Source organism: Trachurus japonicus, chromosome 1 (assembly GCF_045865225.1).
Source record: "Trachurus japonicus isolate A0001 chromosome 1, Traja_1.0".
NCBI classification, from domain to species: domain Eukaryota; kingdom Metazoa; phylum Chordata; class Actinopteri; order Carangiformes; family Carangidae; genus Trachurus; species Trachurus japonicus.
Window position 1 is genome coordinate 2,805,549 of NC_140907.1, and position 13,597 is coordinate 2,819,145.

At 41.6% G+C, this 13,597-nt stretch overlaps 1 protein-coding gene across 1 annotated transcript; it reads right to left on the reverse strand.

Moving 5' to 3' along the window:
- Positions 1-284: 284 nt before the first annotated feature.
- On the reverse strand, positions 285-11,643 carry sstr5 (somatostatin receptor 5). The gene is made up of 5 exons (XM_085780162.1): positions 10,182-11,643; positions 7,596-7,736; positions 7,143-7,415; positions 5,186-5,332; positions 285-2,569 (listed from the first exon to the last, which is right to left on the reverse strand). Exons 1-5 carry the CDS (start codon positions 10,761-10,763, stop codon positions 2,336-2,338), a joined length of 1,377 nt encoding a protein of 458 aa, XP_085636288.1. The 5' UTR covers positions 10,764-11,643; the 3' UTR covers positions 285-2,335.
- Positions 11,644-13,597: the final 1,954 nt, after the last annotated feature.

Consider the following 13,597-nt stretch of genomic DNA (forward strand, 5'->3'; position numbering starts at 1 on the left):
TGCATCACAAACCTGAATCCCTGCCATGTATTGCATCTGGCTGCTGTGCACATAAACCACTTCATATAACAACATACAGTATCATGGGATTGTTGACATGTGAAATAAGGTTATATCATCATAGTTATTCCATCGTCTGACTCTGACCACAGCTCAGAAGAATTTCACAGCCTACGTAAAAGTGCAGACTGCTTGTGTTGCTATACATTTCCACAGATTGACAGTGACAGTTTGCATATCAGTGTGTGTGTGTGTTTGACAACAGGAAGCAGAAATGTCTGATTTATGATCACACCATTTTATTCCAATAGCACCCATACATACAGCACTGAAGCATCTGAACAACTATAAATAATCTAGTAAAATATACAACATAGTCTCTGTATTTGCACATAAAAGCCTGCATTATTAAAAGCCTTGTTTTTTTTTTCTTCCATTTGTTCCATCACCTACACATAATGTTCTCCTGATCAGCTCCTGTACAACGAATACATCTTCTTTCTCTGTAACAAGTGGCTAAGAAAACTCTAACCTGAAAACATACTCACTCCTATAAAGTATGTCTCACTACAATAAACACATTATTTGATTCTAAATACTTAACAACCTGAATCACAATGACTAGTTTCATAAAGGGACTGGTTGTGTGGAGACAATGCGGAGGCCAGAGAATAAAACGTAAGCAATAATACAGGAATGCTTTAGGTTTACTAAAATGCAAAAATAACAGACGAGTGTTTTTCTGCTTTGTCACTGCACCACAAAAGGAGAAGCTGTGCTCAAATTGTTACAGGTTTACTGAAGTTGGTTTATGGTTTTTAGTCTCATTTTAGATCTGTTTCACTGGTCGGTGTTGAAAAGGTGACATGACACAAAGGACATAGTGTTGCTATAGTTGTGTTGCTCAGTATGGCTGAGAAGAAATACGTCTGAGGTGTCCTGTTATAAGATTTAAAGGGTATCTCCCAAAAAATCGGAAACAAGTATTTTCTGGGCGTGTGGTATCATCCTCTGCATCCTGCCACAACTCAGGATCTTTGATAATAAAATGGACTGACACGTTTGGAACATAAGCAGTTCAAAGGCCAAAGCTGACAGAGGCTGTGTGAGCTGGCATAATGTGCTGCCCGGTCTGATTAGAAATAGCATCTATCCCACAATAAACAAGGCGCTCATACAGTAACACAAGCAACAATATGTGCTGCTATAAACCCTGGATTTAGCAGCATCACAGCTTCTGCAGAACAAAAACATATACAAATACTGTACTCATGTCACAAATGTACAGGTACACGCACCAACATGACGGGCAAAGTGCATCAAGCACAAAGTAATAGGTATATACTGTATATACAAAGAGGTCAGAGGTTTTGTTTTCAGAGCTGGCTACATGTTTGCAGAAGGTCACTGAGCAGGCAAAGAGTCACACTTCCTGTGATCGAGAAGCTACAAACACCAAGCTAAGCTGCTCAAAGTACTAACAGTACACAAAAAGGATAATAGCAGACTGTCTCCACAAAGCGGTACTGATGCCAAGTTCACAATGTGCCCGTTTAAAGTGAACAGAAGTGAGTGGGAACTTGATACCGTAAAAAGTACTATTAATAAAATAAAACAAAAAAAAACGACTTTGTACTGAATAAGTGCATTGTGCTGTGAAGCAGTTTCATTCAAGCTGTAGTAGGCCAAGATTTTAATCTGAAAATACCTTCATCTTTTCAGCCCAAATCACATATTATGTTTACATTAGAGAACCCTGTAATGCCCTGTTTACCAAAATAAAAGATATTAGGTAGCTGTGGGAACTCTCCCCCACTGGATTTATGTATGTCCTCGATGAGATTTTTGGTTCTTAAAAGCAAATACATTCTTGCATGTTATCTGACAAACTAATGGGAATTGAGACAAGGACGGTGAAAATGTTTTTGTGTCCATATTGGAATCGTGATGATTGCTGAAGGCGGCTGAAAAGGCACTTATGTCAGATGGCTGAATGGAGAGAAACCCGGGGCCTGGTAAACAGCTGGGTGATTCATACAGGTGATTCACAGATTGAGAGTCATGAAAAATATTCATGAGGTTGTTTCACTGATATGAACCATCACTGCTGCGATGCATTGAGAATGAGTATGCATGTTTGCGTCAGGAAATAGCCCGAGATATGCATTTTTACACGTTGAAGCGTCAGTGTTTTCCATTTTTCATCAGTTAATCCAAACCCTCTGCACGCTCCCCTATAGTCTCACATCATCACGATTTTTCTTCCTCAGCTTTTCATTTCTTTTTTTTTTTTCATTTTCTAAAATGCCATCACAAGACATCCAGTGTTTATTGGCTACTGCTCCTGTGGAGCGATGACAGCAGAGAAGGCGGGCATAGTCAGAGCAGTGGTGGTGGGAGGCTCAGCAGTGGTTACGATGTTGGGCACCATGGAGGCTGCTGCAGAGGTTATGGTGGTGGTGGTGGGTCCGTTCCCGGGGCAGGTGGAGGGAGGCTGACAGGTAGGGCTGAAACGGTGCAGTTCTGCTGCTGTGTGTGAGGCAGGTGAGTCAGGGGGCTGAGGAGAGATCTTCAGAGAGGAAGAAGAAGATGGACAGAATCATGGAAAAGTAAAGGAAGAAAGCATCTGAAGCAACAGGCCATGTAAAAAAAAATGTTCCAAGATGAGTGACATGCTGAACAGTAACAGGAAGCACTTTAGTTTAAAGGGATAGTTCACCCAAAATTGAAATTTCACTCATTATCTACTCACCCTCATGTCGACTAAGGGCTGGGAGAAGTTTTAGAGTCCTCCGTGGCTTCTCTGAGTTACAGGGGGTCTCGGCGTAGCAGTGCATGTCCATATAACGGTTGCAAATGGATACCAACTGTCTTCGTAACAAAAAGACACACCAAAAAACATCCAAATACTTCCATGCTGCTTGTATGTAATGTCCGTCTTGTATTGAAGCCCCGAAATGCGAAATTGTCCCGGAAAAAATTTAATAAGTCTATATTTCAAGCTTGTTTGCAGCGGAAGCTTCTCGAAGCTCCTCTTCCCGGTTCGTCAAATTTGGACGAACCAGGGTCTGTCCTCTTCCCAGTTCGTCCAAATTTGACGAAGCTTCCGCTACCAAACAAGCTTGAAATATAGACTTATTAAAACATTTTCGGGACAATTTCGGATTTCGGGGCTTCAATACAAGATGGACATTACATACGAGCAGCATGGAGGTATTTGGATATTTTTTGGTGTGTCTTTTCGTTACGAAGACAGTTGGTATCCATTTGCAACCATTATATGGACATGCACTGCTACGCCGAGACCCCCTGTAACTCAGAGAAGCCACGGATAAAACTAATTTTTGGTGAACTATCCCTTTAACAGACTATTTTCCTTCAGCAATTCCCTGACCTGTAGAATTAAACGCACTATTAAAACACAGGTTTATAAAAGGATATCTGAGAGCAGTAATGTGCTTCTGGTTACATGAAGATGAAGAGAAATGACTTGAACTCTCATTCTGAGGATAACCAGATCCATACATGAATAATTGAGCGTTTAGATTTTGACATCACTCTGTGACTTATAGTGGAAGTTTCATGATAGTTGGGATAACCTTGATCCAGTTGAAGGAGCTGTAGGAGAGTCTCATCAGAGCCGCTCTGTCAGTCTAATGCACCTCACCGCTGTTGAACAACTTATCTAATTGGACACGAAGCCCCTACGCTGCAGAGGCTGAGTCGAAGCTTTTTCACTCCCTGACCAGCCTCATGTTTCTCACACAAACATACACAGAGACACACACAGACACACAAACTAATAATCTCCTAATCTTTCACTCCTGCCTTCAGAGTTTCTCCTAATCATTTCCTCCACAGCAGAATTAATCTACCATGTGTGTATGTGTGTGTGCGCTCGCGCTGTGCTCTTTGCTGAACAACTCATACAGTACTGTAGATTACACCTCTGTCATTTCTTTGTTTTTCCTTTCCCATTACTTCCCTATAACCCACTGTCTGCACAAACACCATCACAAAACATCCATCTATTTCACTTTTCCATGCAGGGTCACAGGGTTGCTGGAGCCAATCCCAGCTGACATAGGATGATGACGGGTGCTCTTTAGACAGGACAGCACAGAGACGGACAACCTCACACCCTCATATTCACATCTATGGGCAATTTAAAGTGATATGCCAACATTTTTTTCCTTGCCTCACTCCCGAGTCCATGACAAGCAGATAGACACGACCCTTTCGACTGTGCGTGCAGTAACAAGGGAGATAGAGTCCGTATCGCCCGTAATTAGCTTAGCTCAAATGCTGGAAGTGTGTTAGCCTGCCTCCTACCCGAGCCGAAATCAGCAGTCAGAAGCTGATTTCATTTTAGCTCTAAACTCTGTAAATAGGCTATATCACTTCAAACATTTTTAGGCGAGAAAGTAGCTGTTTAGATTTGTCTAAATACCAGCTGTTTACAATTTTATTTGGGCGAATTCGGCGCAACTCCAGCTAGCCGTTGTGACCAACGCACTTCTGGTTACTTTTACAAAACACCCTTTACAGAAAACCATGACGATAGAATTTGTGCTTTTACTTTGAAATAGGAAGCTAACCTACCCTCGATGTAGCTAGCTTGAACCAAAATAAACCGTCTTTGCTTGAACCCTCCGTTTTGACCGATCTGGTCCCGTTACCGGCATTTGACCGCTCAAGATGCCTTACCGGAGAGTTTTGTCAGCTCTGAGACGAAGATCGGCCCGTTGGTTTCCGTTTATAGTTGCTGAAGAGTTTCTCTGATGACTTTAGGTGGAGGCAGGCTAACACTACCTATGCACTTCCAGCGTTTGAGCTAAGCTAATTACGGGCGATACGGGCTCTCCCTTGTTACTGTACGCACAGTTGAAAGGATGGTGTCTATCTGCTTGTCATGGATTTGGGAGTGAGGCAAGACACGAAAAAAAAAATGTTGGCGTATCCCTTTAAGGTTGCCAATCCACCTGGTGTGCATGTCTTTGGACTCTGGGAGGAAGCTGGAGAACCCGAAGAAAACACACACATAGACATGGTGAAAAGGAAACTACACACAGAAAAACCCCATTGGCACCAGAACCTTCTTGCTGCTCACATCACCAAACACAAACAACCATACAGAGAGAGAGAGAGAGAGAGAGAGAGAGGGAGAGAGGGAGGGGGGGGTTACCTGACCACTCTGGGGATCGTGATAGACTTGGTTTCGAGGGGAGAGCAGAACACAATCATGGGCTGTGGTTTTCTCAGTGCGTGGGGCACTGGGGTCACCATCATCTACACCGTTGGCCTTGCACCTCATACTCTTCACACACAGCACCTGTGGGTCCACAACAACAATTATCCGTACATGCTTTGAAGCTAAATCAGAAATCTCCAGGAAGCACCAACAACCACCGACCCGTAGCTGATGGAGAGGCCAAGTGCTATATAGTGATTTAAAGCAGTGATATAACAGTATCATGAAACGACAATATTTGAGCAGAAAAAGAGAAAAACACTTATAAGAAATAAGAAAAAAAAAGGTTAGAACTGGCACTCAAACATTTTGCACACCCTTAAAGTATTCTGCACCTACTTAATGCCACTCTGTGTGGGTCTTTTATCATCTCAAGTTGTTCGAATTAGGTAGTTTTTAGCCTTAGTGCACTTAACGTATTAATTTCAACATCCCTGGCTCAGATATGTGTAGAGGTTTAACACGGTCTGCAACACTGACATGCTTGACATTCTCACCAGATGGTGCCAAAGTAAAGACTTTTCAAATCCCACACATCGTGGCTTCAAGTCAACCTAAAATAACAAGACACTGATAAACTCATAAATAACAACGCTGCTGGTGTTTTTAACTAATGAATAACAAAGCAGAATAATTCAGCTAGTGGGCCACATTTGGTTTGAGTAGTTAAAGTTTGAGATACTTTCTTCTCAAAACTGGGGTTTGATTCAGAAGAACCTGTTTGTACGATGTGTTTCCTGACCACATCAGAAGGCACACCAGAAGACTGAGTGGAAAGCCATGCTATAATAGCAAGGAGGGAAATGTGACAGTCGTTTAAATACAGGGATAACTCCAGACAGCTACAGAAAGCCTTGTGTCTCATGCAAGTCAAAAGAAAGGAATTGCACAACCTTTGTTCACGTGTGTGAAGATTAGAAGAAAAGAAGTGCTTCAGAGAGAACAACTCAACTCTACAGAGATTGTGTAAGAACGTCAGGTTGTCACTGTCAGAAAGCAAGAATGCATAAACAATCACAAAGCTTTGTAAGTAGTAAGCATATAGGACCCTGTTTTTTAACTGAAATTTTTAATAATTCTATCTATCTATCTATCTATCTATCTATCTATCTATCTATCTATCTATCTATCTATCTATCTATCTATCTATCTATCTATCTATCTATCTATCTATCTATCTATCTATCTATCTATCTATCTGGTGATGTACTGTAAGTAAGCACAAACTAAGTCAACCCAAACCAAACCTCTTATAAACTTTACTAACTTTTAAGTTTAGAACGAGGGTTTCGCCTCGCAGCTCATTTCACTCACTACCACTCATTGTCAGATGTATTATTGATCAAATGATCAGAAAGAACCAAGACAGAAATGAAATATTTTTACTCTTTGACACGAGTCATGGGCTTAGCAATGTAATCACTACTGTAAGACACAGACTGTGTTTATTTTCCTTTTCATTTAAGTTTAAATTTATAAGTCTTAAAACTCTTAAGCTGCCACAGTGACAAGACTCAAAATGTTGTCTCATTATTATCCTCAGATGTCATCGTGCACTGTCAGGCATGGAGGAGGTAACCACGTCTAGACTGAACACCCCTAATCCAATACAGGAGAAAGTGATGCAGTTTAGTTTGACATTTTGGTTTCACCTTCAGTAAAGTCACTGTTTGCAGCCAAGAAACAGTTTGGCACTCGACGTGGAACCGCAGGTTATTGCTTTTTGCACTTTAGTACCTATTGGAATTTAAAGTCATAATAGCCTACCAGACAAATGTAATTTGTGTGGTTAGCAGTCAGGCTGTTCCTTCTTGTTGTGCTAAGCTAGGCTAACTTGCCTATAGCCAAGCGAAATTGACAAAACATGGGAGCCACACAACATTCAACCTACTTTTCTGAAACTCTGCTTGAAGTTGTCTGACAGGAAGCCGTAGAGCACCGGGTTGGCACAGGAGTTGGCGTAGGACAGGATGACAGCAAAGAAGTAGATGCCTGCGGTGATGCTGGACTCTGGGATGATGACCACCAGGTTGACCATGTTGATGATGAAGAACGGCAGCCAGCAGAGCACAAACACCACCACGATCACCACCACCATGCGCGTCACCTTACGCTCCGATCGGCGACGCTTGGTGAAGCCCGCCCGCGCCCCCGAGGACTTCACCTGCACAGGAAACAGCGAGGATATTTTGATTATGATGAAGGGGGATGAATGTGAGAGGATAATGATGATGAAAATGAGTGGGTGTTGGAGGATGAGAGTAATATCATCATGTGGAAGAAGATTACAGTATGAATTTATACATGAGCTTTTTAAATCAGCTTCATAAACACACTTACACACCTTGATAACGATAAGTAGGTAGCAGAGGCAAATGATGAGCAGCGGTCCAAAGAAGCCCACCGTGGCAGTGTAGAGGATGAAGGCTGTCGACCACACATCCTTCGGATCGGGCCAGATCATGTTGCAGGAGTTAAATGTTTCCTAAAGCGAGTGGAAATAAGCTGATTGAAACATTAATATTAATGGCAAAGACGACTGCAAATTAAAAATCCAGTCGTCATCTGTTTAGTCAGACAGTGAGTAGAATGTAAGAGGTAAACATTGCACTTTGAGGGGTTTAATTGCAAAGCCCATACATTATGCAGGAGAGGATGTTTGTAAAAATGCAAATGACATTATCTGCTCTTTGGGCTTTTTAAGACGTGTGTTTTGTTGAGGACGTTTCCAGACATTAATGTGTTTTGCTGGTGTGTGCCAAACCAACAAGTAACTTCATAACCTGGCACAGCAGCTCACATTGTCCTGTCCTTCAGCAATCGTAAGAAGTCACATTTTCTTCCTCTATTCAAAAGCTCTGCTGTAACAGAACTTGCTGCAGTGCTTTTCTTTCCTTGTGCATTCAAAAGCTTCTGTTTAACATCTGAACAAAAGACTGCAGTTTAATGTCTGCATGTTTGCATTCACAAATCATGCTGTAGAGAAGAGGAAGGTATTCTTTCCACGTAGACACGTGCTTCTAATGTTTTAAATCGGTGTTTCATATATTTATTTGTTTGTTTGTCTGTTTATGCATGCTAATTTGGGGGCAGCACAACAAGCTATATACAGTACCAGACACAATTCATGTTGCTGACATTGCAAACATAAATGTACTGATCCAGTAAACACAGAGACAGATTAGCATTAAATTGGTGTTGTGTTTCTCAATATCTACCAAATTTAAGTTAGAATCACTCTCATTATAGCTCAGTTTTTGGTCTGTATCAACCAATCAGGAAACTATCTGCTGCAAATAGGTCCATTATGTTCACCAGTTTGTTGCAAGCTTCGTCTATTTATTGTTCAGTGTTGGGTAACGAGCATCATCTGCAATTACTTTACAATAGGTTTTAGAGGAGTGAAGGTGAACAAAAAGAGTGAGGTTGTAGGTTATAAATTCATAACAATGAGCTGAAAGAGGCTAAATTTAGAGTAACTGATGATGATACTCTCCTGTATCTGACACCTTAAGAGAACACCTTCACATTACAAGTGGTCATGTTTTACCCATAAAAGCCTTAACGGTTTTAAATAGTCAGTCTGGCACATGTGCGTTAATCTGTATCTTGTTTTTGAGTTTTGTTATTTCTATTTGGGAGATGACTGAATAAATCACTGCTGACAGTTTCTTTTTCTTTGCTGTGAAGAAAGATTTTTTTTATATACTATATAAAACTTAACAGTTTTCCCTCACAGCCAGGCTATCCACTTTTTCCATCTTTGTGCTAAGCTAAGCTAACTGGCTTTGGCCTCATGCTTGGTGTAAGTCATGGATCTTCTTTATAATTCTTGGCAAGAAAGTAAATAAGTGCATTTCAAAAAAATTATCAAGTTAAGTATTTATATTCTGATTTTGTGAAATAATGTGCAATCTTTTTATTTCTTCTTATCTTTTTTACATCACTGATCTGGCAAAGTTTTTTGGCTACAAAAGTTTTCAATTTAAAAATGATAATGTTTCGGGGTGGTCTAATTCAGGTTCTAATGGTCAATTTGTCATTAATTAAGTGAAACAGCCAACTGCAGATCCAGCACTGTACTGTACCTTTGATTAGTTGCCTCATTAAGAGGGGGCTGCAGGGTTAGGATCACCTCTATGTCTCGTGGTTCTGTTTGAAGCTTTCACTTCTTACACTGGGACGTACAAACAGAGGCGTTGCAACAGGGCAGGCAGCCCAGGCAATTGCCTATAGGGCCTTGAGCTGGAAGGGGGCCCCCAGGGACAGCTGACATTGGTCCATATCGGTGACAACCTGATGTTGTCACTGGCTGTGTACATCGAATGTTGTGCATAGTCAACCCAGTATTATATATAAAAATGTACTGTAACCACCCATAGCCACAGCAGAAAACGTTGCAGTTTCAAATTATTCTGGCTATTCTGGTGAAAAAACAACAAGCAAGTGAATGATTATGTACATTCACTGAGCGAATATTATGACAATAAAATATATATTTCTTGCTAGAAATGTAATCAAAAGGCATTTTTATGCAGAAACTACCTCAAAATATTGATTTTCCACTAAAACTTATAGAAATATGTTTTTTGTTCTCAGGGCTGGAAACTTGAGAGTCACGTGACTTGGATGCAAAACAATAGGGAAAAAAATTGTCAGAAAAAATGTAACAGTCATACAATTTAAGAGCCATTATTGTAAACCCTCTATGTTTTTGCACTTTGGACCAACGTAGCCACCAAGGTACGTTTTATAGAAATCCATGAGACTGGGTTGGCATATATGCAGTATTGAATCATTAATAGTTTGGGATTTTTGGATGTTTGTGGTCCCGGTTGGGGCTGGGGGCCCTCCAAGTTCCCTCTTGCCCGGGGCCTCCAGAGTGTCTAGAAACGCCCCTGCATACAAAGACAGACACGAGATTTTTTACCTGGACATCTGAGAAGATGACCACCGGCAGGACCACCACAAAGGACACGGCCCACACAGCCGCGCTCACCACCTTGGCCACGCGTGGGTGTCTCCACTTAGTGCTGCGGATCGGATGAACCACAGCCAGGTATCGATCAATGGACATGACCGTCAGGCAGAAAATGGACGTGAACTGGTTCATGGAGTCTGCGGTCATGACCACGCGGCACAGGAAGGAGCCGAAGGGCCAGTAGGAGAGCACGTTCTGCGTGGTGAGGAAGGGGAGCCCGATGATGTAGAGCTCATCGGCCACAGCCAGGTTCAGGATGTAGATGTTGGTGACGGTCTTCATCTTGGCATAGCGCAGCACCACGTAGATGGCCAGAGTGTTGCCCGTCAGACCCACCATGAAGACCGTGAGGGAGATGACCGCCGTGACCAGAGTGCTGCTGCCCTGGAAGGGGACACTCTGGGTGGACAGGTTGGAGGAGATGTTGAAGAGGCGGGGGTGAGAGAAGAGGAAGGACGAGGGGGTCGCTGCAGATAAGGGATCGAGGTCTGAGGAGAGGGGGATCCAGTGGGTCTGGTCCAGAGGTTCCATTATTGTCAGAAAAGAACAGGAGAGATCGTGCCACAGATGTAGATTGGTGTCCACGGATTTAGAAAAAAGCAGTCAGTTCTACCCTGTTAGTATCCATGCCTTCTGTGGAGCAGATCGGGGAAGGGAAGAGTCAGCCACCTCCACATTTAGGATTATCGGGTAAAAACGAAGCGTATAGTTTATAGTTAGTTTGTCTCGAATTTGAGTCCGTCCGTGTGCGCCACTTCCAAGCAGAAAGTTGTGTGGCCACGTATCTTACATTCTAACAAAACATAAAAGCAGCTTTTACAACGAGTCCTTTCAGTAAGCCGCTGAGCCACGAATAGCGAGGAAAAGTGGTTGTCACCTCTGTGGGTCTCTAACAGCCCTAAATTACAGTCGACTCCTTCAGCCTGACATTTCTGACAGTAGTCCGTCGTGCGCCGAGGGGGAGTCGTTTGGAAAAGTGCCGCGGCTTTTACGCACAGCAGATCTGCTGGACTGCAATGTCTGGGATAATGACTGTGTTATGAGTATGTGCTCTAACCTATTCTTAGTGTATGTCTCTGCCAGACCTGTTATAACGTCATGCACTCCCAATGCAAAGACGTGTTTTAATCCAGTTATTCGGTACACTAATGATTTATGAAGAGATCAAGAGCAGGCTTACTTTGGTGAGCAGTGGAAAAAAAGTCCACATGGAATCAAATTAGAAATGAATAGATCCCCTCAAAAACCAAAACTTCTGGTTGTCGATTCAGTCCTCAAATTTTCCAATGTTTAGATATCGATGTATAGCTTATGTCCGAGCTTCGATCGATCGCTGTCCGTGGTGCTGAGCAGAGTGTGTGCCGACACCGGCAGCAGCTCCGTCGTCTCTCCTTCAACTTTGAGCCCACACAGCTCTGCTCTTTCTTTGATATGATTTGTTAAGAGATAGAGAGGGAGGGCGAGGGAGCGGGAGTGAGAGCGTTATAATAAACCCGTCATGATTCACTACAGGGGCAAAGAAATAAGGAGTCTTCTGTCTGGCCATGGGTGACTTTAGTGAAGAAGAGGAATGTATTGACTGCTGCTGTGCTTGTATGTTTCAGTCTATTCAAGTAAAGCACCATTCTTCGGTGTTTCCATTTCATGCTATTATGTTAAATCCACTTAGTTTCAGAGGGGAACCTATAATTATCTGAGGACTATCTAATATGCAGACAGTATACAGACAGTAATCATTAATCAATAGCATTAACCGAAGGCTCTTCAGTTTTACGCAAATACTTTTTCTTATTTAACCCTTAGATGCATGAGCAACCAATACCTACACTCTTCCATGAGTGGGGTCAAAAATGACCCAAATTAGAATCAATGCGTTTTTGCAATAAATGTCTTTAATTTTGGTTAAAGATGATGATTTTAATTATTGGTCAACAAAAGAGTGACAACCTCATAGAGTGTCATTTCTGACATGTTAATTTTTCACTTTTTATTCACATTGATCACAAAACAATCAATCAGGTATCAAAAAATGTCAAAATCCATTGTTTGTGTGTCCGTCTGTCTGTTTGACTATGGAGGACGAACAGAGAACATTCAGTAGATCTGGGGACCATGACACTGTCCACACATATGTAAACACACAAACATCACTGTGTGCAGCAGGATCATTTGTCATCATTTCCTACAGAGGCCAGGATACTTTAGATGAGAAAACATAAAAAGGACAATGTTTGAATGGCACACAAAAATACTCTATAAATCATTACGTAGGCATGAAGTAAATGTCTCTGCATTTATATTTTTTTTAAATGAATGAAATCTTTTTTTAAAATACAAATGGCCTCATGTCACAAACATGTTTTATGAGGAATACCTGGAATATGAAAATATAAATACTTTTAATTTCAAAGATGTTGAAGAATAACAAACCCTTATTATTATATTAATGTCATCTTTCTGGCCCCATGATTGTCACAGGGTCAAATGCCAAGGCATGCATCTGTGTGATACTGATCATCTGTCGTCTCTTTTTATAATTTGAATCATCTGTTTAACGTGGAAAGTGTGTAGGCTACCTTCTGCCACCACTTCTCAGTATCACACACCAGAGTCTACAACTTCATGACTCTCAAAAGGCTTAAAATTTGCACAGCATTTCCATGCCCTCTGTCTTCAGACTCAGACAAAGAAACACTTGAAAAAGGCAGTTTTTAGACACACGAGGAGGAGAAACACAGGAGGAATTCCTCTTTCAGGATAGACAGCCACGCAACAGATGTTGTGTGTGCAGAAGAGAGCAACACTATGGACAATCAAGATGACAGCATTATAGATTGTATGCAATAATGATGAAGCACACAGAGGGGGAGGGAGAGAGAGAGAGAAAGAGACTGTACTACTACTGCGAGAAGTATTCTTTAATAAGAAACTCTCACTTCAGGGAAATAGAGAAGATAAGAACGTTTCACATGTTGACCCCAGAAGAGAAAATGTCAGTTCTGTTAGGTGAAGGGACAGCAGCTCCTCTGGCAGCTAAATGTATGTATCTGCCTGCCACAGCCTGAGGGACTCACTATAACATCACAAATGCATAGATTTATATGTAATTGTATAAAATGCATTGTACTGTACAAAATATGGATTGTAATATTGTAATATTTATGTAAATATTTTGTTAATGCTTTGGCAACAACACATTTCTGTTCATGCCAATAAAGCAGTTTGAATTGAATTGAGAGAGAGAGAGAGAGAGAGAGAGAGAGAGAGAGAGAGAGAGAGAGAGAGAGAGAGAGAGAGGCCAGGCTAGGAATCCAAACATGTTTTCAGGGTAAGAGGGACCACACTTCAGCATACAATGGAATATA

What these genes read in the sequence shown, in the direction of transcription:
- sstr5 (XM_085780162.1), bottom strand. Translation starts at nt 10,763, where the DNA reads ATGGAACCTCTGGACCAGACCCACTGGATCCCCCTCTCCTCAGACCTC. An exon ending in TCAAGCAGAGTTTCAGAAAA is followed by an intron (nt 5,333 to 7,142) that starts GTAGGTTGAATG and finishes GTGGACCCACAG; the next exon opens with GTGCTGTGTGTGAAGAGTAT. An exon ending in ACGATCCCCAGAGTGGTCAG is followed by an intron (nt 2,570 to 5,185) that starts GTAACCCCCCCC and finishes TCCTCTCTGAAG; the next exon opens with ATCTCTCCTCAGCCCCCTGA.